This window comes from Ictalurus furcatus, chromosome 3 (genome assembly GCF_023375685.1).
Source record: "Ictalurus furcatus strain D&B chromosome 3, Billie_1.0, whole genome shotgun sequence".
Classification (NCBI taxonomy): domain Eukaryota; kingdom Metazoa; phylum Chordata; class Actinopteri; order Siluriformes; family Ictaluridae; genus Ictalurus; species Ictalurus furcatus.
The window spans coordinates 19,379,754-19,405,941 of NC_071257.1; the positions used below are offsets into that span (position 1 = coordinate 19,379,754).

Here is a 26,188-nt window from a genome sequence, read left to right on the forward strand (position 1 = left end):
GAGTACAAAGGAAATCAGAAATACTGAAACAGAATTAATGCTTTTAAAAATGTCACATTCTAGACTGATGTTGTGTTTGTTCCTCCAGGCTTGGACTTTTCTTAATTCATACACTGTTGCCCCCAACTGTCAATGAGAAGACAGCTTTTCCTTTTGAAGTTTGTGAAGATCAGTCTCAAGGTAAGTGCCATCAAATGTAAATCTGACATGCCATTATGATATTGCTTTTTCAAGAATATGTTGTTCAGTATTGAAGTCAACGTGTTTTTCTTTTGATTTGTAATGATTTGTCTGAACTTCTGTCTAGCCCTGAGCCAAACACCTGGAAGAACCATCTGGATCAGGAACCAGCTGCTTGAGGTGCTGTCTTCACTAATCATCTCTGACACACCTCTTCCTAACAAGTGAGTGTGCAGCATTTAGGACTTGTTAACATCATCTTTATATCTAATCGTGTTCGTATAATGTGCTTGTGTGTCTTGCAGTGAACAGGAGGACATGTTCTCCATACTGGGCTCGGACTGGTTCCTCCTCTTCCTACAGGGACACATCCACTCCAGCACAATGCTATTGGTTCTTAAGATGCTTGTCCACTTTCTGTCACATCAGAACATACGGGCCAAGTTCAAAGAAGCTGTATCGTCAGGAACACTAGTGGAAAACCTACACGTACAGCTAGGCATCACAGGTATGACCTAACACTGACTGCAAATAACTGCATCAAACCACTAGACAGTAACAAACAGATATTTTTCTTTTCCGCTTTGTTGCTTTGTCTCAGTGCTGAAATGTAAGTCGGTCAGTCATGTTTGCAATCACCAAAAAACATGGAGTGGATTTAGCATTAACATTGTGTTCTTTGCTGATGTGACACCATTTTCCTCAGATAACTTACAGATGCGCTCCTGGTCATATGGGTGTTTGAGTGGCACATTTCCAGGCTTTACTGTGCTGACCAGACTGCTGCTCAATCATATCAGCCTTCCACAGATATATAGAGTGTTTGCTGCACTGCTTTTTGGAAAATCAGACTTCCATGTACCTGATGGACAGGTAACTGTTGAAACGAAGTGGTTTTTATGTAACAATGCCATACATATACATTAATATGTATATAATATGTGTTCAGTGAGGATGAGGTCAGGGTTCTGTGCAGGACACTCCAGCCTTGGCAAGCCATGTCTTCATGGAGCATGCTATGTGTACATGGGCATTGTCATGCTGGAGAAGGTTTGGGCCTCCTTAGTTCCAGTGAAGGGAAATTGTAATGCTACAGCATTCAAATAGATCTTATACAGTTGTGTGCTTCCAACTTTGTGGCAACAGTCTGGGAAAGAACCACATGTGGGTGTGATGGTCAGGTGTCCATTTTTTTTCTCCTGATGATTTGTGTTGTTGCAGAATACACCCACATTTATTCATTAACATACTGGAATTCATTTGTGATTTTTGTAGAAGAGAGTTACATTTTCTACTTCTTTTTTCATTTAAAAGACTTGGAGGACATGAACATCTCCACTCAGCTGTAAATTATACAGTTGGTTTTATTTTCCTCCATTTTGAATCCAGGTGGATCTTGACAGCATGCTCCAGAGCGTGATTGACGGCTCTGCTAATGAAAAGGGAGTCCACCTGTGCACAGAGGCAGCCTGTGTCCTTATTGAACTGGTCAAGATGATCATTTGTAAGGTGTGAAAGGCCAATACTTTTTTTATAGATCGAATAAACTCTGTATTGCAAATGCATGTTGTATATACTTAACTAATCTCACACTTATGTGCTTTTATTTGTCTAAAAAGCCTATAACAGAAAGTGAAGATAGCTGGGATGTCCAGTACCCAGGAAGTGTGATGCAGTTCCTCTGTTTGGTCCACAACAACTTTCCAAGGGATGCTCTGTGGGCCTCTTCTGACTTCCTCAACTGCCTGGCCAGTGCAGTTTTCCCCACTGAAATCACTGAGGTGAGACACAAGGACTGTGCACCTTCCAGGCTTATTGCACACTGAATTAGGATGCAGTGAAAAAAACTTTATGGACTGAGGTAATGTAACTAAGTCAGTTAATGGATTAATATACTATTTGCATACCCAGAACGCTGCAGGTCCTCAGAGTAACGAAGATGTTGTGGACACATCAGCTCCTCGCCTGTCTCACCCTGCGAGGAAGCAGGTGTGTGACTTCATCCGCATCCTGTTGATGGATAGCCTCATAAACATTCCTGCCAAAGACCAGCATCACCCCTTCATCCAGCTGCTGGAGGTGAGCAGAGACAGCTATCAGAGTCCTACACAGACTCATGCCAATTTATTATTCAAGTTGTGAATTCAAATGCAAGATCAAATGAATAAATAATTGTTTTGTTTATTTGTTTTTAATTTATGAAATTGTATAGTTGAATTTCTTTGCTTGGAGTTCATATGAATTTTTACATTCATAAGTAAATGGTTTTCTAGCTTCTGGCTCAGTGTGTAAACGCTTTTGTCCATAAGGTGCCACTCTTTGCCCAGTTTTCAGGGATATCTGCACCTCAGTAGACTAAGCTGACATTGTGATTAAAAACAATGGGGATTGACTTAGCAAATACTGTGTTAAAGTGGTAAATGTCAGTCCGCATGTGTTTTTGTATTTGTTTCACTACTCTACTGGTGTATTTTCAGTTCTCTCCAGAAAACGTTTGTCAGGAGCAGAAGCAAAGCTTTCAGAGTGAGCTGTTAGAGTTTCTGATGGACATTATCCACATAACAGGGCAGGAAGGGGGTCAGTCTACACATGTAGCCAGAGATGGTAAATTCTTTGATATATTTTATATCAGGCTTTTATATTTTCTTGATTATACTTTCTTGATTTAAATCTATACTCTTTACTTGCATTTCTTATACAGACTTTTTATTATTAATAATAATAATAGAATCTAAAATATTTCCATTCATTGTTTTATTTGTATTTTTTTTCAGTTTTGTCTTTTTTTATGAATCCATAACTTGTCATTATATACAGTACAAACTACAAACTGCTCTTCAAAACCTCTTTATTTGGATTGTACTTTCAGATTCATCCAAATACAGCTCAGAGGGGAAGTTCACCATACTGTCTGAGAATGTCGCTTTCTTCAGTAAGATGCTGGTGGAGAAGCTCTATAATGGCATGTTTGTGGTGGATCCAGAAAATCTGCTGGTGTTTGTAGTAGAGCAGATAGCTGTGGTGCGTTCATTATCTGATGCTGACCTGATTTCTGATTCCTGCAGACTGTTGCAACATTTGATGAAATCCCTTGTCTCTGGCAGGCGTTGGAGACAAGGCAGCATCAGCACGAGGCCACAGTCCCTATCCTATACAAGAGCTTGAATAGGGCCGTGCTGTACTTCCTGTCCCGTCCCAGGCAGGCCCCAGCTGAGAAAGAGCTTATCCTCAGGACCCTCCATGTGCTGCAGCAGCATTGGGATATCATCATGGCCACCTACAATGCCAGCGTCCACTTTATCAGCTGCCTGCTGCACTGCCTTCTGCTCATCCGCTCAGGAAGGTCAACCAATTTCCATGCTAGTCTTATCACAGGCAGACAAACAACAAGAAATATTTACCAAAAGTATCTAAATAATATCAAAAATTAAGTTATAAGTGAACATTAGAACATCAACTCCAGTGTTTCTATAGCAATGATAATAAGTAAGGAATAAAACACAATGAAGTGTGCTGGTATAGGAAAATAATCAACAAGATTGTGTGACGTTAATTTTTATCCCATAGCAACATATCTTGAATTGCTTTTTCCTCTTATACCACAGCAATTTACAAACAATAACCATTTTTTTTACTATTAAAGAATGGCACATTGTATTTGTTATTCGTTTATTGTTACATCATTTGGAGCATAGAAACAAGTTAGTTCCTGTTATTGGTTGTGTTATAATATCCATCATTCCCTCACTTTGAAGTTTAGTTAAAGAATGAAAATGCAGCTTGTCATGTTACGGATAAACCATCCTGAAGACTTCCCAGTGTAAGAAAACAGCTTTGCCTCTGACTGTTACAAAAAGCTGACACTGGAGACTCCTTCCAAAATGTTAAATAAACATCTCCTTACAGAAAGCTTCATTATATCAACAAATGCACACATTTATTATGTTTATATGGAGCATCAGCCATACAATTCCTTATAGAGGTTGTTACTACAGAAATGGTCAAGTATGAGCACTTTAATATAAACCCGTGATTTGTCTCACCGCCGGAACTACAATAAGAGCTGTGCTATTAAAAAAAAAATCAACACCTTTTGACCAATCAGCATTGAGAATTCAACAGCACCGTAGTGTCAAGGGCAATAATATTAAAAATAAAATTTAATGACTGCAACAGATAATTAAAGTCAATGTTGACAGTAGTGTTATTCTCCTCTCACAGTTTTCCAGAGGGATTCGGGTGTGAAATGCACAAAAAACCGTCTAGAAAACTCTGGCGACATCTTTTCCCCCACAAGAATAACCAAATGATGGCCCCAGTTGACATCCCGAGTTCGGCAGAGGGTGAGTTGGGCTTTTTCCTTATAATAGGTCAACTGCTTTCTGCCCAGATGAGTCATTCTGAATAAGTTTTGTGGATTTTTGTTTGTTTGTTTGTTTTTTATTGTTATTTGTGTAGTGGAGTCGGAGCTGTTGAAGCTTGTGGAAAGCACATGGGATAAAGTCATGCAGGAGAGACGACACTCACTAGAGGAGGCCTATAAGATTGACCTTTCAGCCAAGCAGGCAGGAAAGGAGACCCTGGTCTCTATGAGTGATGTGAGCCCTCTATGGGAGGAGATAGCCATGAAATCCTGGCAGGTTTTTATAGGTCAGTGTTTCTCCCTACTTAACTAAACACCTTTTAGTAACATGCTTTTAGATGTTACAGATGTTTTCATCTGTTTTAGATAAAATAAGGGAATTATCAACTTTTTGAGGCACCATAATGACAATAGACCAGTGAAGCTGCTCAATGTTTTAGATTAACCTGTCTCTCTTCAGATTCTCAGAAGAAGAAGCTGAATATTGGCCAGAGAAAAATAAGTATTCTTATCAGTCGCTCACCTCAGAGAACACCTGAAAAGGACCCAGACTCTAATGTGGAGGTAGGATACACCCGTTTAGCTCTTTTTATAATCTGATCAAACAGGTTCTAGAGATTTTGTGGACCCAGATGTTACCTGAATGAGCAGGTTACACGTTATTAGGTGAAAACTTGTTTACAGGTACTTAGCCCAGTGACACTGTGCCCTACCACCTTGCCAGCAGTCTCAGCCTAGCCTGTGGCACTGTCTCAATCCGTCTTCGAAATCAATTTGGATCATTACAGCTGAGTACACCTCAGTGGGCAATGTAATTGATATTTGTTAATTTTTTTCCACGGGAACACTCGGTAGAACATTGCGTTTGCTGGTGAAGGTTAAAGACGCTGTTATTGTTGTTTTTCCCCCTGAAACTCGGCCCACATCATTAGTCCCCACTGTTGAAGACGTCGCCATCTGGAAAAGGATGCACAGAGATATTACTCAAGCACAAGGCATGAAATTACCGTTTCTGTGCAACTGCTGGCGCCTCTGTCTTCACCTCAAAAACAGGGGGGGGGTAATTATAGGCAGTCACAATCTGATGAAAACATTATTCATTTTGTGTTATACTTTATCATATCAACTCCTGACAGCCTATCAACTGCTTTGATGAATTGTTCCTCTCAGAAAATGTACCGCGAGGAATTTGGGCAAAGAGTCATTTCATTTTGTGTCTATATGTCACGCTAGTATGAAACGAACAAAAAAAGTTTTATGAATTGATATAGTTTTCTTGTTACAATTTGGTAACAGCCTTATCCTATATGAAGCCATACAATGTTTTGATTTGACAAATCATCTAGCATCTATTTCGACTTAGCATCATTATATGTTAGTGTGATTTTGAATAATGTCTTCAAATGAATTTTTATATATATATATATATATATATATATATATATATATATATATATATATATATATATATATATATATTCAAGAGTCTAAAAGTTCCAGAAAATTGTAGGACATCTCTTGGACATGCTGGTGACTTCCTCCTTACAGCACAGCTCCACCTTTTCTCTCAATTAATGTCAGAAATTTCCTGGCAGTATAATTATATCTTCCTAACAGAACGATAATTAACATGGTCTAATGATCAAGTTAAGTTTATTACACATTCAGCAGTGTCTCGGAATGAAGCTGACATTATGTTATGTTATCAAGGTGATGTTTTTTTTTCCTGGAAAATAATTAAAATGTAAATCAGTATGATGATAATTGCAGAGGGGTTGCTATTTAATGTGGCACGTTTAAGAGGCCAATAACTTTCTGTGCTTGGTAAATAGGGTAATTAATGCTATATATTACTTTTGATTCTCTAAATAAAGGAATACGATTAGATGATTCAGTGTTTATCTGTGAAAATGAAGCTATAATTGCTTCTATGAATTTAACTTTGCAACACTTCCTAATCCTCCTGTCCATTTGGAACAATGGTGTGATTTTTCTTTTCTTGCTAATTTTGTGACTATAGCAATAGAGTAGTTTAAAGGTTTGATGTTAGTGGTTTAATTCTCTTCAATTGTGTGTTTTATGATTTTATTATTATTATTTATTTATTTTTGCAATTTATTTAATGCAAAGAATATTATTTGATCAGATTTTAGAAAACGGAATTGTTTAAAATTGTAAATGTTTATTCTCTAAATGCTGGTTTGCTTTTGCTGCACTTTCTAGTCAGACGTCTATTAATAGATTTATTTGGCATTTTAAAATACAGTGTTGAGGTTTATTGTAAGATGGTCCACATGTGTTTGTCCCCAAAGAAGCCCCTTTTCTTAAAGTTGTTGCTTGCACTGTGTTGGCTTTGCCTGAAGGATGCATCGTTGTATCAAGTTAAGCCGCGAAGGATGCAGGGTTCAGTACCCGTCTCTGAGGAGGAGTTAACTCGCTTCCTGAGTCAGGCTTTACAATAAGGTCTCGTAGTTTCTTACAGAGGAGACCACTGTGATGATTAACTTGATGACTCTTTAAGTAAATATTAGCCTGAATGCATTAATGATATTGTACACAGGCCTCCTGAAGGGCTAATGCCAATCAGTGTAATATATCAGCTGGGCACATGTTGTGGCACAGGGCCAGCGGCCACTTCACACTGTGCTGATATTATACTTTAACTTAATTACTACACACTGAGAACACACGATTGCATTTGGAGCCGGGGTTATTGTAGGTTTCAGTAGCCACTAGCTTGTTTGCATGATGAATGCAGTTTATGAAATGTAATTGTTAACTGCATACATACAAAATAGCTTCCTGAATGTGTAATTTACAAAAGAATAAGTCCTTATCCTTTTAAAAAAAATCTTTTTCCCCAAAGACATTTTTGGAAGACATAGAAGTACATCGAAAGATTGGTGAAGAGATGTTCGAGACCTTGTTGAAGAATTACATGCAGGTTTGGCAGAATTTGTCTTAAGATTATATGGATTAGAATTCATAACATGAACATAGAATTTATAGTACACTTGGGAAGAAGATTAAAATCAGCATGCTGCTCACTTGGAATCACTGATGATTGGGTTGTTGTGTCCTGTGCAGGCGCTTCACTGTGAGAATGAGCTAATGGCTGCTCGGTGGCTGAGGATAGAGCAGGACTTGCTTCGTGAGAGGGGGATGTTTGGCCCTGGTCCAGGAGTCTTCATCAACGAGGGCTGGGTGCAGGATGCAGCTGAGGGGCCCAACCGCACCAGACTCCGCATTCGCAGGAAGGCAGCGAGGCGCTCTAAGAAGGTCAGGGGTTGTTAATGACCCCAGTATTAAGTTCTATTTGGAGTACATACTGTACCTACATGCTGTTATTTGCTTTATATCTTATGATTTATGATTTATATCTATATAAGGCTGTACATACAGTATATAGCATGCCTTCATCTACAACATTACCTTCCTATCACAGCTTCCATGCCTAATGCCAGGACAGTATATGAAACACAGCACCGTAGACGAGAGCAGAGGTGTGGCAGAGTTTGGCATTGCAGATGCAGGTATCAGGATACTTTTAACCGCCATGTTCCATTCACTATTTAGCACTTCACGTCCCGCTGACCCAGACCATAACATTTCAAGTTTATCATATAGTAATCCAGCTCTCAAACGAATTATAAAATTCACATTGTATTTTTCTTCAAACTATTTATTAGAAACAGATGAGCCATATCCATGGAAACAGGCAGCTTGAGGATCTTAATGACAAGTTCCCTGCACAGTGCAAATATAGGAACCTTGGATTTGGAATTAAATAAGCAAAATGTTTGCCTGTTTTACAATGTATTTCAAAAATGTTCAGAATTGAAAGGTGAGTGTAGCGAGAAAACGTATGGCATATGTGAATATTACAACTAAGCTGTTCAGGAGATATGAAGGAGGTTTGAGGAAGTTCTAAAGGTCAAGCTTCGACATACAAATTATTTATTTAACCTTTATTTAACCACAAAGTCCCTTGAGGTTAAATCTCTTTTTTGAGGGAGAACAAGAAGGCAGGCCATTACAGAGTAACAAACTTAATAATAAAAATAAAATAATAAAAATAAAAAATAAAACATATCATACAAAATCCAGCTCATGAATAGCAATTACCCTCTTTAGTTACACTTTTTTTCTTTTTTATTTATTAGAGCTTTAAACTCATCGTAGCAAAGTGATAAAGCTGCAATGTATTCTGAGGATTATTCCATGGTAATAACCAGGGTGCAAAATAAGCAAAAGCCTTTCTTTCAAGTTCTGAACACATCATGGGTACCCTATAGAGCAACCACCTAGAAGAGCGAGAATCATAACTGCTGCTATGAGAGAATGTATATCACTTATTCACTTTCAGAAAGGGAACCTCAAACTTTTGACCTGTTAACATTTTGTTTTTCACTATTAACATCTTAATATGAATATCTTAGCATACACTAATTTTTAATTACACATGACTGATGTTAAAGAATGACTGTGAAATCTATCTTAGTGTAGCGTAAATGACTTGCTATAAATTCAGGTTCTTTGTATTGCTGCAGTATGCTGTGTTTTGGACTCAACTGTAAGAAATAGAGCTACGAAGACGAAAGAGCTATGTGACAATAAATATTTTTTGTTTGTGTGTTTGTTTTATGTTTACCATGACTAGATATTACTTAAAACCTTTCTTTTATCTTGTTATTCTTGGGTCAACTATGGTCAATATTCTTCGGACCCTAGAGCATAATTTGTATTTTAAAAGTCAAATTGAAGAAATTCTCTCTCTCTCTCTCTCTCTCTCTCTCTCTCTCTCTCTCTCTCTCTCTCTCTATGTCAGAGCTTAGGATTCTGAGTGAGCCAGGCAGGGAGGCTGAGAAGATGCCTAACCTGGACTGTGAGCATCTAACCTTCTTCCCCTCACTGACTGAGGTCTCGAGTCCCACTGAAGATATTTCTGAGGAATGCATGGAGTCACAGCTCATAATACAGCAGCTGGCTCCCAATGAGGAGGTGAGAGCCAACAACACACACTGCACCTGACCCCTATTTAGCTTCCAGTCCCACGTGTAAAGGGGCTCCACTTTATTTAGTACGTTTGTGTGAGCATCATTACGCCTACACACATGAAGCTGTGTGGTCCCACTGACAGGGTAAAGTGAAGAGTGAGCTCTTGACAGAAGTATTAATAAGAAGCTGTAGGGGGTGATGTTAGACCTCACGTTTTTATTTGAGGGTGTCGAATCCTGCTGTGCTGTTTGTCAGATGAATAGTTTGTTCCACGCTTATTAATCTTCATGCACTGCTAACGACTCAAAATCACAGTTATTGAAAAATGTTCATTAGCTGGTGTGCACATGGAAAGAAACTGACACAAGAACGAATAAGATGTCAGGTGATGTGTTGCTTGAATCTCTTTTATTTGTGGCTTTAAACAGCACCCTAGATGAATGGATTCTATAAATGTGAATATCACTTTAAGCTAGGTGTTTAACCAGTGACGTTAAAATATGCCTTTTGGGTCACTTGGACTCTTCAGAATCACATCATAGGTCAGAATTGATTCTGTTTTTAGTTTCTGAGACTAACCACCAGGTGCATCGTGTATTGAAACTAGGCTTTAATCAATTAGTGTTTTGCTATTCTGTGTATGTCATTGATTAATTCTAGTAATAAACAGTGGGGCCCTCTGCTTGGCGCTGAGGGGGTGCTGGCATGGAGAGGATATCTTCTGATTTGATTTGTATTAATTGAGGAGCGGCTGCTGCTGCAGCAGAGACCCATATGTTTTGGAGACCCACGTCCCAAGGGCCCGGAGCTGCCGAGCCGCCGCTGAGGCCAGGTGCGAACGCATGGTGTGAAATGAAGGGAGACAATAAAATTAGCCGTGCATAATCACAGGACAATGCCTGCAGTGCTCCGACCCCTTTTCCCAAACACACTCGTCATCCATGCTTTTAGTTTCTTGCTTTGTTTCGCCACCATGTTGTTGTAGATAATGAAGTGGTAACAGCGATCAATCAGGCAGAGGGCTGTTCCTGTTTGACACCCTCGCCCTAGAGCAAGGGTTTAGAGGCAAGTGCTGCAGACTTTATCCTCCTCAATTAAACAGCTAGCTTAAAAGAGGTGTTCACATTAACATTATTCATTCATTCAGTGCACTCATGCCTTTCATAGATGCAACAACAGTCCATACACTACTGCTCACCCAACCCATCAGTTTAACAGTTTGCTTAAAAGAGGTAGTTACATTTACTCTAATGTACTGTATGTGCGCCTGTCTTAGATTCAAAACAATCCTCCGAGCATAGATAGGAAAGCATGTGATATTTCTAAAACCATAAGCACTGTGTTTCTCCTGTCGCAGATCAAAGTCAAGCAGTGTGTTGCGGTTGTCAGTGGCCATATGCTAGTGGAGGGAGTATTATTATTTGGGAAGGCAGATCTCTATGTGTGTGAGGGCTTCACACTCACCTCCAGTGGGGATGTGTGCTGTGGAAATCACCATCCCACCAGGTAAAGCTCTTATCCTACTCCTACTCCTTCTCAGCTTTACTGACTTTCAGATCTACTCTGATTTTCATTTCTTTTATCCCTCCAAACATTTTCACCTCATTTATTCTATTCTACTCTTTTCCCCCCGAATACCTAAATATTACACTATTTGAGTGCAAGTCAGCATTTATTAGCTGACTTTATTATTAGATTTTATTTAGACTTTTTTTTATTAGTTATTCAATTTATTAGCGTGCTCAAAATTTTGCACCTCCCCATTGTCATGCTCTAGTTAATTTATTTGAATATGCATAGTTAAACTGTTTAATGGCTTAAACAGTCAACCCCTACTTTTACTTTATAAGGCTTTAAAACAAGTTTGAACAAAAACATCTGTAAAACACACGTTATACTGTATATTGAGGGTTTCTTTATATTGAAAGACGGGTGTGCAAACATTTGCATTCTACTGCAGCTTCACTTTTTGTGAACTCAGCGATTAAAAGCTATGATAATAAAACATGTGGTGCTATTTGTTGCTGTTGTTTTCATTCATTTCAATTGAAAAGATTAATGATCATTATTAGCAGTTGTTCCGACGTATGTTTTCACAGATAATTTTTTTTGATGTTTTCTCTGCGTTCCAGTGTGAGAGACTCGTTTATCTGTGGCATGCTGAAGAAGGAACACAGCTCAGTAAACCCAGCCTGCAGACGCTGGTCATACGAGGACATTAAAGAGGCTCGTTTTATGCGTTTTCTTCTTGAGGTCAGATTTAATAAAGATTCTCTTTAAGCTTGTTTGTTAAGAGGGAATTAGTTCTGGTGTTTCTTTTTCTCAGATGCTTATATGGTTCAAATTTCTGTGCAGTATATTCGTATTAGTTTTTTTTCTATAACCCTTAGGAAAACGCAATTGAAATCTTCATGAAGAAAGGTGCTTCAGTGTTTCTGGTGTTTGTGAACAAAGACCATGTCAGTGCTTTTAAAAGGTGGGAACTGTGAGTGTGTATACCAGTCGATGAGTAAGAGAGGTTAGACAGGGCAAAGCCAGATTGATCTTTCTTGTGTTTGTGTTCTTTCCCTAGGTTATGCTCTGTAGTGCCTTCATTAAAGGGAAGAGGGGTGACGGAGGCCGTGCATAATGTTAGGTAAGTGTCCCTGTGCTTGTGTGTCAACATCTCTCCCAAAGCTGCCTTTTCAAAACCAAAGACAGATTGAGAGGAGACAGCTTGTGTCTAAAGGCTTCTGGGAAAGAAAGACATTGCATACACATTGTTAATGAGTGACAGAAATGCTCTCAATCCTCAATCCCCCAACCAATCTGATGAAACACACCAGTAACTGCCGCCTGCAGAATTAAAACTTCCTCCAATTGAAACCTGCTTCTGTTACTTCATGTGAATGTGAACTCATTCCCGTAATGTGACAATATATCGTCTACACCATCTTCTTGTTTTATTTTATGTAGAATGCATATAAGATGTTTTGTTGTCCTCAGCTTCATATTGAACTCAATGAGGTCAAAGGTTTACTTCTAAACAACTAATAATATATTTCTTTATAAATGAACTGCATTCACTGTATTCATGGGTTGTGGATAATGTATTTTTAATTTAGTCATAAAATGTCAAAATAAAATGCAACATAGCCAACATTATGCCATTTAGTTGCTTTAGTAAGTAGAGCAGCATGAAGTCTAGTGCCACAGCTCCTGATTGCTCCGTGCCACTGAATTCGGTGTGATCAGCCCTGAAAATCTACCTCTCCTTTGATACTGATCTGAAAGCTGTTTTCTTTCCTGTCTCTGCCTTTCCTCCCTACATTTCTCCAGACAAAGCTTACACAGATCTTCCTCCCTAACCAAATACAGGCCGTCAGTTGCTTTTGTGTCTTTGGCGTCTCTCTGAGCATAGGCTACGGGGTTGCGTTTGGTGTTGATTTTTTTCAGGTTGGGCAGCGTATGGATGCATTCGGGAAGCACAGTGAGCATGTTGTCAAACAAGCCCAGCTCTCTCAGGTTGGTCAGAGCAGCCATAGTGGGTGGAAGAACGGTGAGTCGGTTCATACCCAGGTTGAGCGTCTGCAGGTTCCTCAGGTTTCCAATGTCAGCGGGTAAACCGTCTGAGTCCAGGCTGTTGTTGCACAGGTTGAGGTGGCACAGAGACTCCAGCTGTCCGATGCTTTTCGGCAGTTGCTCGATGTAGTTGCTGTGCAGGTCAAGCCAGAGCACGCCAATGAACTGGCCAATGAAATCTGGAATGCTCTTCAGCTGATTGCGGCTCAGGTCCACCTCCTCCAGGTCAGTCAGTTTCAGGAGACATTTTGGAAAGGTGTCAATACCCATGTTGCTGAGATCGAGACGCCGTTTTCCCTCGGGTGTCACCTTGAGGGCTTTCTTGGCCATTTTCAGGGTGATTTTTTTGCCCTTTGATCCACCCTTCTTCCCTTTAGCCATGATGCTCTGTGAACACAGATTAACGCTTAAGCTTTTTTCATGTTGCAATCAACCCGTTTAAGTCTTAACCTGATCTGTGGAATTGTTATCTCAGGATCTGATATCTTTAACTAAACATGCACAGCTTAATGACAAAGCATCTCGGCTATTTACATAAGGGTGGTGGTATCGTGTAGACCCCGAGGCAGTTTTGGGGGAATGAAGGGTCTTTTGGGGAATGAACAGAGTGTAATGTTTACACTCCAGCTCACTCACCCATCTCAGCCTTAAGGGATCTCTTAAAATCATACTGCACTGTAATTGAGGCTAATACCGGATTGCAGTGAGGACAAGAGCAATGAATGTAAGGAGACTGTTACTGGTGAGGGTTGGAGCTGCTTGTGTTACAGCTGATTGATCCAGGGTGGCTTTTACAGACTGAACGGTTGTGTGTATAGAGTCAAATCAGTGCTTTGATAAATGACACTCGGGGAAGTGATTTAAAAACGCGCACCTCACAACTCCTATTAAAGAAGAGTGGCTGCATTGTAAGCCCTTCGGGCCCTTTCGTGACTCATTAATCATATTCAAGTGCATATAGATACAAGGCTAATATGGTTTAGCTTGTTTTTATTCCATTTTCTGTACGAGTCCTTTGCATCCAAACATGTGCAATTATGTAGAGATGACCAGTAGTATGATTTATCTTCATGCGTTATACTTTGGCAATTCAACCAAGCTGAATATCGGATTTCATTTATATCTTTACACACTTCCTTGATATATTGAATGTAATAGGACCTTTAACATCATTTTAAAGTAGATCATTTAAGGTAATCTTACGGATGGGTGAGGAATGTGCTGGAATTTACTGTAGGTTTAGTACATCCTCAGTGATGGCTGATGATGATAATATAAATATTATCACGATATAATTTAGTGGTATAATAAAATGTTCAATGACAAAGTATATAAAGTAAAGTGTTTGCTGTTTTCTTTTTATTTCCTAGATAACGTGAATAGAAGCATGATTACACTACTCCAACATCTGATTGTGTGCTCAAATAAATTCATAACAATTTCCTTTCTTTTGCGTTAAACCAACATGTCCGTTCAGTTTGTTGCTTTATAGCATTACACAATAATTATCGAATATTTCACTACTTACCAATTTTATACAGCGTTTCTTTGTAAATGTTGTCGGGTAAGAACTGCACTGGTGACTGTTGTTAATCCTTGTTTGTATTACAGTCAATCAGCCATTCTTGTCCGGCATTAGTTCACCTCATCCCAAAGAGGGAATACTTAGTTGTTTCTTTAACTCGTGAGTTTTAAATGAGCGTCACATATCCAGCTGAAAGAGCGAGTAGAGAATCTTCAGACAAGCTTCGGATAAAAACGAAACTGCCTCCTCACTCAACCGTGGCAGGAGGGCAAAAGCAGCTTTGTCCTGTTTAACTTTGCTGCTAAGCAACACATGCTCGAAGTGCTGAGTATTTATTGTCCTTTTACTGGCTACAGTCAACAGAGAGAAAGGAAAAGAAATGCTGCATTAGCATTTGAATGTTTCAGTATATACTTGTGTTCAATAATGCCTTTGAACCAATGAGTAAAGCATTGTTTCCAGTATCAGGCCACATTTATACTTTATATGATTTTAGCTAGTCTAAGAGTAGTGCGGAATTTACTTTTGCAAGACTGTAGAAGATCCTACTTGCATATTATTTTCACTCAATGTCCTTTAACAGCATTTATGTGTATGCAGAATCCTTGAAAGTTCTGCATGTTGAGATACCTATTTAAAGAGTCCGAAATATACATGGTGTCCCAAAAGTCTCCATACATAGTGAACTATGTATACCAGCACCACGTCGGTTGTACCTTTGTTAGTGCATGTTCTCATTCTCATAAGAACATGAGAATGATTCAATATGTTCTTATTTTGTCTTCCAAAATGTTTCATACTTTATATACATCCTGTAATGCTAGTCTCTAAATTAGTTTCTGTCTATTCTAAGTTAGGTTCTATCAGTTCTACATTCATGCTGGTAAATTTTTCCAGAAACTGTCACCAGTTGATTGTTATATCAAAAGTCCCATAGATGGCACCATTTGCTATGGCAGGTTTCTGTGAAATATCAGAACGCTTACCTTTTCCCAGGCAGCTTTTATTGCTCCGTAACATAGAACCTCTCTGAACACAGAAGTCTCTGTTTTCTGGGCCTGTTCCCATGAAACCCCAATATGAATGTTCTCACCACAGCAGAAGTCTTATTTTCAATATCAGAGTGTGGTTTATTTTTTTATATATATATAAGATGGTCCTTGTGTTTTGTTTTGGTACAGAAAGACAGCAGCACTTGACAAGACGGTTATTGCTAAATGGCAGGTAATGTATGTGCAGTTTGTCTCAAACCACAGTATAGCATTACTGAGAATGGTGTCTTATTCTGTTCCATGCAGTGTGTTGACTGTACCTGAACACTTTTTAAACAGAAAGGAGAAATGAATAACTTTGAATACCTCATGCATTTGAACACACTCGCTGGACGGACGTACAATGATTTGATGCAGTATCCAGTGTTCCCATGGATTGTTGCTGACTATGAATCAGAGGTACCTTTTTTTTTTCATTCGTTGCTATTTATTTGTTTATCGAAACACATTTTTTCCCACCTGTAGCAACCTTGTGCTTTATGTTGTGTTTAATTTGATCTTTTTTTAAATTTTCTTCTGCTTGTTAGACACTGGATTTGTCATCCCCGACATCATTCAGGGATTTGTCCAAACCAATGGGTGCTCAGAATGAGAAAAGGAGAGAGAAATTTATCCAACGATATAATGAAGTAGACAGTAATGATGGTAAGATTTCATTTGTATCATTGTTCACCAGCTAAATGAGTTTCAACTATTCTGCCGACTTGCTCCGAAACATCTTTGAAATTTAATTTCATTACGAGCTGATGAGCTGATTATAACAGTAATTATGATTCATGCTGGAAGTGATGCTTATGGCTCTTGCAGGTGAGCTGTCTGCACAATGTCATTACTGCACACACTATTCCTCAGGCATCATAGTGGCATCTTACCTTGTGAGAATGGAGCCTTTCTCTCAGACCTTCCTCTCTCTGCAGGTAATCACTCGCATACTGAATTCCCAGGGAAAAATTCTATCTCTTTAGTTTCCTCCTTCCTGACACTCTTTGGAGCTTTACACGACCTTTTACATTTAATTGTAGTATTGAGCAAATTATTTCCTTCTTAAATGAAGCAAAAGTCTAGAGCTTCACTGTGTGCGTACTTTATTATGAAATGCAATTTCACAAATGAGCTTCCTAAATGAATGGTGCGCCATTATTATTTTATTTATTTCTTTCCCTTGTTGGGATTTGTAAGAACTGTATTGTTTTTGAAAAAGTGAATTAAAGTGAGAATTTTAATATATATGCAAATAAATTTGCTCATATCATAGGCATACAAAACTACATTTTGTTATTTAAAAATATCTTATTTATAGGGCAGGAATCAATTGATTAAAATAAAATGTCATGCATATTTAATATTCAGTATAACACAATACAAATATTAGGGTGACGCTCCACAATGATATTTTCCGCACATGAACAGCTTTCTTCTGTACAGTAATAATCATAACAAGATTTGGGGCACTAACTGCATTTACTATGTACAGTATTTATTGCTTTCATTCAATGAGGATAATCGTTTTACTGCAAATTACATACATTTCCACAAGGAATTAAACTCACGGAAAAGCCTCAGTCAACTCTGATGAATTTGTCATGTTTGTTTCTGGGCTGTATCTTTCTAGACACCCGTTGTTATGAAGCAGCACACAATAGCTTTTGGATACAGTACTGTTTTGCTTCCACCATGGTGGCCTTGCTGCTTAGTTGTTTCTAGCTTGGCTGAGATGTAAATGGCTGTTTTTTGATGATGCTGTTGATGTGGGAATGTGCAGGGCGGCTCGTTTGATGTGCCTGAGAGAATGTTCTACAGCATACAGAAGGAGTGGGAGTCAGCCTCCAAAGACAACATGAGCGATGTGAGAGAGATCATTCCAGAATTCTTTTACCTGCCAGACTTCCTTATCAACTCCAACAACTTTGAGTTTGGTGAGACTTTGATTTTAACATTTACATTATTAGCTTATCCATCAAAATTCACCGATCAGCCATAATATTAAAGCCACTGACAGGTGACATGAATAACATTGATGATCTTGTTGCAGTGGCACCTGTCAAGGGGTGGGATATACAACCCCAATTCCAAAAAAGTTGGGACGTTGTGTAACATGTAAATAAAAGTACATAAAAACAGAATACAATGATTTGCAAATCCCATAAACCCATAAGTTATTCACAATACAACATGGAAAAAAAATTCTTAAAATGGTACATTTCCTCAGTTTAAACATTTGATATGTTCTCTATGCTTTATTGTGAATAACATATGGGTTTATGAGATTTGCAAATCATTGCATTCTGTTTTTATTTACATTTATTTACATTTAACACAGTGTCCCAACTTTTTTGGAATTGGGGTTGTATTAGGCCGCAAATGAACAGTCAGTTCTCGATGTTGATGTGTTGGAATCAGGAAAAATGAGTAAGCATAAAGATCTGAGCAAGTTTGACAAGGGCCAAATTGTGATGGATAGACGACTGGGTCAGAGCATCTCCAAAACAGCAGTTCTTGTGGGGGTGTTCCCAATATGCATTGTTTAGTACCTACCAAAAGTGGACCAAGGAATGACAACCGGTAAGCACACTTTGACTATTTAATTAATGCAATGGTGGGTGAAAAAAATGGCAAAATAAATGGAAAAAACACGAAAAAACGTGTTCGGTATTCGGCCTTCGGCCAAGTTTTTCATTATATTTGGTTTCGGCTTCGGCCAAAAATTTTCATTTCAGTGCATCCCTAACAACTGGTGTACCGGTGACAGGGTCATGGGCGCCCAAGGCTCACTGATGCACGTGGGGAGCAAAGGCTAGCCCGTCTGGTCTGATCCCACAGAAGAGCTACTTTAGACAAAGAGTTCAAGGTGTTGACTCGGCCTCCAAATTCTCCAGATCTCAATCCAATCGAGCATCTATAAGATGTGCTGGACAAACAAGTCCAATCCATGGAGGCTCCACCTCACAACTTACAGGACTTAAAGGATCTGCTGTTAATGTCTTGGTGCCAAATACCACAGCACACCTTCAGAGGTCTTGTGGAATCTATGCCTCGACGGATCAGAACTGTTTTGGTGGCACAAATGGTACCTACACAATATTAAGCAGGTGGTTTTAATGATATGGCTGATCAATGTATGTAAGGTGTAGGTGTGATGTATATCAGGGATCCATCGTAACATTGATCTAGACCTAATACTTTTTTTGAGGTATCGATCAGGTACCATACTCATTGAATAAATGCTCCAACATCCAGTACCCTATCCTACTATGTGATCTAAGTCTAGTATATGTTGCTGCACTGATGAACAGAAGACATGAAATGGCATCAATCTGGTTATATTTTGCGATTAATAATCAAAGCAAAGCAGACTGCAAACTGTTCTCTGCGGAAATATCAAGATGAGGTGCTTACAAACAGAAGCGAAAGGTGCCATGAGGATAAGATAGCATGGAGCATGCAGAGAAACCGCCACACATGAGACAGAACACTTCAGTTGTGCGAGCACTGAGACCTGCACACTTGCCAGGTTCTACAAATGTGTTCCCACTGCTCTGCATGCTCAGGTCATCCACCCTGTCTCTATCTATTAAAGATATGGTTTAAATGCCATAACATATTTAACATAAAACTCAACATGAGGAGGTCATTGCTAGTGGCGCATGAGAGCAGCCAACATAAACAGAGCTAAATAATACATCCAATGACACCTCTGTTTGCTTAATACTAACTAGGTTACTCATTTCAATATCTGTATCAGTTTCAATATCAACAAGCACCAGAAAACATCTACTTGTACTTGGTATGAAAAGAAAGGTGTTGATTCATCCATAAAATAAAGAATTATACAGTAATAGTGGTAATGTGTAATACCTGCCAAACTTCATCATCTTGAGCACTTTAAATTTGGTAAGACCTTGCCTTTGGAGCTCAGTCTAGAAACAGAAAAATATATGTATAATGCATTATGTATTATCTTACGTAATTATCTAGACCAGGGGTTCTCAAACCTTTTGTAGCCAAGGCCCTTAATTCTAGATTAGTTTAACACCTAAACCCCCCCCCACCGTGGTAAAGATTTATTTTTCTTTGAACACTATTTTAATGTATACAATAATATTCTGCCTATTTATTAGAATCATAGACCTTTTTACTCCTGAACTTTCCAATGAGACAATACATTATGTTAGACACATTAGATTAAGTTTATATTATTTAGGATTACTTGTTTTTGATTTATTGAATTTTGTATTTAACCCATACTATTCAAGGTACCAGTCAAACAGACTAATAACTATAGGAGCTTAATAATAAATGTAATAGTTTTGACATACAGCTGTGATTACCACGGTAACAAAATAAAATAAAAAATCAACGACCCCCAGGCTATGCTTCCTAGATTCCATTTTGAGAACCATTAATCTAGACTTTATATATTTTTTGTCATAGAAGCACATTTGTGATGTTAGTTACACTTTGGGTGAAATGTTTCCATTATATTTTTCATTTCAGGTTGCATGCAGGATGGAACGTCTCTGGGGGATGTTGTGTTGCCACCTTGGGCCAAAGGAGATCCTCAGGAGTTCATTCGCATGCACCGAGAAGTTAGTAGCCTTGCTCAGTAGACTGTTAAGCCTGTCATAGTCATAGAGCCTACAAACAAACAGCTTCTGCCCCTCAGTACCATCTCTTTTCTGCTTATAGAGGCTGTCACCAGTGTGTATGCTCAGTCACCATTTGGCATCATTATTTTGTATAACCACCTTTTGACATTTATATCCTGCTGGATGCATTTGGAAAGAGTTAAATGTCTCTGGCTCTGCTTTGCTTTGTGCTGTTCTGGAGATAATAGGCACTTGTTGAGTTTATCAAGGAAGCCACATTACTCTACTTAACGCCATTGTCATTACATGATAACAGGGCCAATTCAGAGCAACCACAATATCTGCAGTCTCTCATAACTCCATTACTGTAGCTTGCAGCTTATTGGAATGAATGCTTTCCTTCTCTCCTTGCAATGCCTGCAGGCATATAAGAGCCAGGCTTTATCAGCTCCCAATCTACTGAGCAATATTCGTATCATTTCCAGTTCACACAAAATGAGCTATTTTGTCTGCTTGTTTTCCTTCATATGCAAATGAACTAAAGACAATATAGAAAACTTCCACCACTGAGATCTGTTGTTATAGTTGGCTGTTACTACTGGTTGCCCCCCCATATTTACAATAGCCTTATTAGAGCTGCTTTGGCCCTCGTGCCCTTCTTAAAGTTTCACCGACATACAAATATAAGCAGCAACAAAATGAGGTTTTCAGCCCTTAATTTTTTTCTGTGGTTTTTAAGATCGAATGTTCTGAATGTGATCGCAATTTCAAACGCAATCACATTTTAATTTCTCGCCTTTATAATTGTCAATGTATAAAAAGTGCCTGTTGTGCAAGCTTTTCCCCAAATATATTTTAAACACATTTAAAGTTGTAATATGTTTATTGAAGGCCTTACCATTAGTCAGCAAAAGTTATTATTGTATACTTAGGATTACAATTCTGGCTCTATATTGTTTTCAGGATTCTTGGATAATATAGGCACTGATTTGATGTGTTTTTTTGTTTTTGTTTTTTAAACCAGGCATTAGAGAGCGACTATGTGAGTGCAAATCTTCACCTGTGGATCGATCTGATTTTTGGCTATAAACAGCAGGGTCCAGCTGCAGTGGAGGCCCTCAATGTCTTTCACCCTTACTTCTACACAGACAAGCACGATGCTGAGAGCATGAGGAACCCATTAAAGAAAAGCACAGTCCTCGGCTACATCAGCAACTTTGGTCAAATTCCCAAACAGGTGCTCAGTGGCAACCTGATTAACATTTCAGGCACTTTAAACATTATGACAAGATGAACGCACATATTACACACACGTATTATCTCAGACGTAATAGTCATGTTATTTGCCAGTCATGTCAGTTGCCAGTTTGTCCAGTTATTTGCCACATCTCACTGACTACAAGAACCAAAGTATTATTTTTTACATGTTAATATAGACCTTATTCTGTTTGAATGTAGTCATTACTTTCATTTAGAATTTTGATTAATCTGTATTTAGGAAACAAGCTGTTAGTTAGTGTAATTGTTAATGTAGAACTTAACAGCAATAATCAGTCCATTAGAGTTTCCTTGACTGTGGACAAGTTCATTTACCTAAACAAAATGATTACTAAGATAATAAATGTTTATTTGACAGCTTTTCACAAAGCCTCACCCGAGCCGTATTGTACACAAGAGCTCTACAACCAAAGAGATGACTGGAGCCAATCACATCGCTCCGTTTTTCTTTAAACTGGACAAACTGAAGCCATCAGTCCAGCCTTTAAAAGGTACCGAGATGCTCTCACATATTTTGTGGCTTTGACAGAAAAACATGCAGCACTGTGTCTCAGAAATACCCTCATTTAATCACTCTTAGCCACCTTATTATTTTATCCCACCCTCAATTATTTTTTTACAAGATGGGGCCATGTCCGCTGGGAGCGATAGGAGCTGCAGGGAAGAAGATGCTGGCTAGACTGTTCATGGGCTAATTTTCTCAGGCAGAGGGGCAGCAGCTTATTCTATTTGTTAGGCGCATCTTGATGATGCTGCCACTGAGGCTTATTTAATAATCTGAATATCCCAAAAGGCTCTGTTTGGAAAATGAGATGAAAACACACTCTCTCTCTCTCTCTCTCTCTCTCTCTCTCTCTATCTCGCTCTCTCTCTATCTCTGTGTAACTCTCATCGTCTCTGCTTCTCATTTCATTTTATCAGTCTGATCAAGAAGAATAACTCTGTGTCTCTATTCCTGTGTATTTAGATTAGATTACTAAGCATGTAACATTGCAGACACAAATTTATATGACTCAGAAAGTATCCAGAATGGAGGTAGAATTTAGATACCAGGAGATGTATTTCGGTTGAACGTGTTGTTTACCATAACAGTGAGCTGTTATAAACATACTGATGCCTTTATGTGTGCTTGCTTAGAGCTGATTCATGGACCTGTCGGTCAAATCATTTGTGGAGAGAGAGATTTGTTGGTTGTGGTGAAGAACAAGTTGCTCATGCCGCCTCTCTGGAATACTTACTTCTGCTGGGGTTACTATGACAACACATGCTCATTTGGCAATTACACAACCGAGAAGGTGTTTATACACGTCATTCAATTACTCTCTTATTTATTAGTGTGTCATATGACTGACTGAATTTCTGGAAGTGTATCATGACTTGTATTGTGTGTATCAGGACTTTGGAGTGTGGGAAGGTCTGTCGGACTGGGGAGAGGCCGTGTGTGCTGCCTGTCCCAACAGTAATGTCATCATCACAGCTGGGAGCAGCACAGTGGTGTGTGTGTGGGATGTTTCCATCAGTAAGGACAAGCTCAAGTACATGAAACTCAAAGAGGTCAGGCACCCCATTAAGCATAAACACATGTTGATTCCAAGAAATGATGAAAAAGTGTATCATGGGTTATTTGTATCTTGTTCAAACACATAGGCTGGATTTGAAATTGTAATACCACTAGGGACTAGTTTATGAATTATCTACTGAAAAATAAATATTCGTAAACTTCCCTATTCAAATAACGTGAACACAAAAAGAAGACGCTAATAGTCTATAGTCTGTATACCAGATGCTAGTTTAAATGGTTGGTGTAAACAGTTTAAACATCAACCATACACTGTTAATGTTTATCTGAAAATCATTTAACAGGCGTGCTCATGACAGTCATGTGACAGGTTTTTAACAGTCTAGAGATCAGGTCTATTCAACTAAAATGTGTAAAGGTCTCGTTTCATAAAATTCCTTGTCTACGAAGGTCTGGAAATGCAACTAACATGACTGAATGAGGACAAGTTACCTTTTAATGCTTAACCATTAATGATTAGTATAAATTAGATTAGTATAAATTTAGCCTTCAGCTAAATAAATGACATAAATGCCTGTGATTAGAGGATCTGCTACAGAATTCGCACAGGTTTTGAAAACTAGATTCACTAAACTACAGGCAAGTTTTTTCATACATGTATTAGCTCTGCTACAGTATATTGCAAGTGCTCAGTGAAAATACTGGTGAAATACTTTGATGGGTTCACATTCAGAACGCGGTCTGTAAGTTAACAACTCCTGCTATGGACTGTTACTTGACTGTTTGTAGAGTGTTTAATGTTATTTAGGATGCTCCATTTAGATTTGTTATATATATATATATATATATATATATATATATATATATATATATATATATATATATAATATACACATATGTGTGTGTGTATGTATGTATATGTATATATGTATATATGTGTGTGTGTGTGTGTGTGTGTGTGTGTGTGTGTGTTTCCATCTCACTCACAGGCCCTCTACGGACACACAGACACAGTGACCTGTGTAGTGGTGTCCGAGACCCACAGTGTTATAATTAGCGGCTCTCAGGACCAGACATGTATCTTATGGGACCTGGAGGACCTCAACTACATCACTCAGCTCCCTGCACACTCATCCAGTGTTACTGCCTTAGCCATCAATGATCTCACTGTAAGTTTACATATAATACTGTGCAAAAGGTACATGCAAAGAAATGCTGTAGCACAAAGATGGCTTCAAAAGTAATGAAATTTCTGCATTAAAAAAAAGTACTATAAAGAGCAGTACACAGTAATAAATGAAACAAAGTAAACAATAAGTGTAACGACCCTTTGCTTAAAAAAAAATTGTAGTCTCAGGTACAGTGTGTGCAGATTTATAAGGAAATTAGCTGGTAAGTTTTACTTTTATGCAGAACCAGCCACGGTTCTTCTGGAGACTTTGACCGTCGCACTTGTTTCTTATTTTTGCAGCCTTCATTATGTTTTTTGTCTGAAAAGTAGTCTCTTACATAATATGCTGCTTTCTTTGCTGACATAGACAGTAATGTTTAGAAATCTAAAACGTTTTTGTACTGGCTGGATAATGTAAAAGCCATAAAATAAAAATATCTAACATTGTTTGTACTAAAAAAAAAAAAGGGTTCCTGAGACTTCTGCACAGTATTGTTACCCTGGGGCTTTCCTCACTGCTTATCTTATCCCATCTGCCCTTTTGTTCTCTTATCCCACCTCCATCTGTCTAGTCTCTTCTGATATTTATTTAACTGTTTTGCCTTTTGCACTCTGTAGTCACTGGGAAATAGCATGGCAGGTTCAGGCCACAGTGCTGGGTGGCTCAGTTTCTGTGCTGAGTGATGTGCAGTGATACTCTTTCAGCTCTGTTGCCTGCTGCCAGAACTGTCCAGTATGGTGAGGAAGGGAAGGCCACATCCTTCCCTCCTCACTGGGGCCAAAGCCTCCACAGTCCTCTAACTTTTGCACATCTGGTTAGTCCAAAGGTGTACAGAAAACGATTGAATTCTGATCTACTACGAGTCAAAGGTTTTTATTATTATTATTATTATTATTATTCTCTTACAGACATTCTGATAATGGCTTATGGTTGAAATCTTAAAGTAAACATCTTTTTACCTTTTTTAGGTGTGGGGGAGGGGACACTCCTCATGAAGTTGATTGGTGTGCTTCATACTGTTGTGAATTTAAGCTATAAAATAAAAATAAAAGTTTTATTTAACAGTTTTCTTGGCCTAACTTGCATAACTCCGCGTGCGTTATTTCATAGTGTTATTGTCAAGATTATTATTCTGAAATTATAATACATAATGACGGTAGTAAAAACGAATGTGCAGGAATGTCTAAGCTTTTGACTGGTATGAATCATGGACTCTTTGAAATGTATCATTTGCATCAGCTTCCCTCTGTAATGGGAATAGTTCAAGCCTGCTACATGATTACATTCTAGTCCACTATTTTCTTTCTGTCCCTCAGGGTGAGATTGTGTCATGTTCAGGGACAAATCTGTACCTGTGGACAATGAAAGGCCAGCTGCTAGCCTCTGTAAACACCCCGTATGGGCCGGAGGGCAGTATCCTGTGCTGCTGCTTCACACAGAAGTATGAGTGGGACCCACGCAATGTCATTATCACTGGCTGTGCAGATGGTATTGTTAGGGTGAGTGCCCTACAATTTAAACCACTCTTACCGTGGATATACACTTTTCTGCTTTAGGCGTTATCGATGTTTAGACCATATCATTATTTTAAATGAGCAATAATAAGAAAATGAGCAATAAAAGGAAATAGTTCTCATACAAGTAAATCCTGTGTATAGGTAATAAATCATTCCTCAAAGGCTTTGTCTGTTTAATAGTAAGGCAATGCAGCTGCAAAATATTCAAATATGATGACTGTGGTATTGAAGAATGCCTCGGTGGCTGGTATCTGGAGTCCCAAGGAAGCAGTGATAGTAACATATGCTCACTTTAGATGAGCTAAGAGCAGTTATTAAATCAAAATGGTTTCTAAATTAGGCATCAAATTGGAGCACAGACCTGTGCTACATCAATGGCCCCCCAATTTGATTTATGATTATAGCCTCTATTGCTTTTGATTTTTTTTTTCTTCATT

General features: G+C 38.5%; 2 protein-coding genes across 3 annotated transcripts in view; one reads left to right on the top strand and one right to left on the bottom strand.

The window, feature by feature from the left end:
- Nucleotides 1-26,188, top strand: part of wdfy4 (WDFY family member 4) — a 55,046-nt gene that overhangs the window by 25,507 nt on the left and 3,351 nt on the right. For both annotated transcript variants that reach the window (XM_053621267.1, XM_053621268.1), the window contains 33 exons: nt 89-180; nt 308-404; nt 486-688; nt 887-1,053; nt 1,570-1,689; nt 1,800-1,961; nt 2,092-2,259; nt 2,658-2,784; nt 3,050-3,201; nt 3,285-3,523; nt 4,402-4,523; nt 4,639-4,830; nt 5,004-5,107; nt 7,410-7,487; nt 7,631-7,822; nt 7,989-8,076; nt 9,372-9,544; nt 10,899-11,047; nt 11,674-11,794; nt 11,932-12,017; nt 12,114-12,176; nt 15,809-15,851; nt 15,959-16,078; nt 16,207-16,324; nt 16,487-16,596; nt 17,442-17,595; nt 20,174-20,265; nt 21,290-21,502; nt 21,902-22,034; nt 22,681-22,838; nt 22,939-23,097; nt 24,052-24,231; nt 25,551-25,733. In XM_053621267.1, coding sequence (XP_053477242.1) covers nt 89-180; nt 308-404; nt 486-688; nt 887-1,053; nt 1,570-1,689; nt 1,800-1,961; nt 2,092-2,259; nt 2,658-2,784; nt 3,050-3,201; nt 3,285-3,523; nt 4,402-4,523; nt 4,639-4,830; nt 5,004-5,107; nt 7,410-7,487; nt 7,631-7,822; nt 7,989-8,076; nt 9,372-9,544; nt 10,899-11,047; nt 11,674-11,794; nt 11,932-12,017; nt 12,114-12,176; nt 15,809-15,851; nt 15,959-16,078; nt 16,207-16,324; nt 16,487-16,596; nt 17,442-17,595; nt 20,174-20,265; nt 21,290-21,502; nt 21,902-22,034; nt 22,681-22,838; nt 22,939-23,097; nt 24,052-24,231; nt 25,551-25,733 — 4,558 coding nt within the window. The remainder of the gene's footprint in view (nt 1-88; nt 181-307; nt 405-485; nt 689-886; nt 1,054-1,569; nt 1,690-1,799; nt 1,962-2,091; nt 2,260-2,657; nt 2,785-3,049; nt 3,202-3,284; nt 3,524-4,401; nt 4,524-4,638; nt 4,831-5,003; nt 5,108-7,409; nt 7,488-7,630; nt 7,823-7,988; nt 8,077-9,371; nt 9,545-10,898; nt 11,048-11,673; nt 11,795-11,931; nt 12,018-12,113; nt 12,177-15,808; nt 15,852-15,958; nt 16,079-16,206; nt 16,325-16,486; nt 16,597-17,441; nt 17,596-20,173; nt 20,266-21,289; nt 21,503-21,901; nt 22,035-22,680; nt 22,839-22,938; nt 23,098-24,051; nt 24,232-25,550; nt 25,734-26,188) is intronic.
- Nucleotides 12,020-13,483, bottom strand: lrrc18a (leucine rich repeat containing 18a). The gene has a single exon (XM_053621271.1). It carries the CDS (start codon nt 13,481-13,483, stop codon nt 12,725-12,727), a length of 759 nt encoding a protein of 252 aa, XP_053477246.1. The 3' UTR covers nt 12,020-12,724.

Bases quoted from the DNA above. Each gene is read 5' to 3' on its own strand.
- lrrc18a (XM_053621271.1), bottom strand. From the start codon at position 13,483: ATGGCTAAAGGGAAGAAGGGTGGATCAAAGGGCAAAAAAATCACCCTG.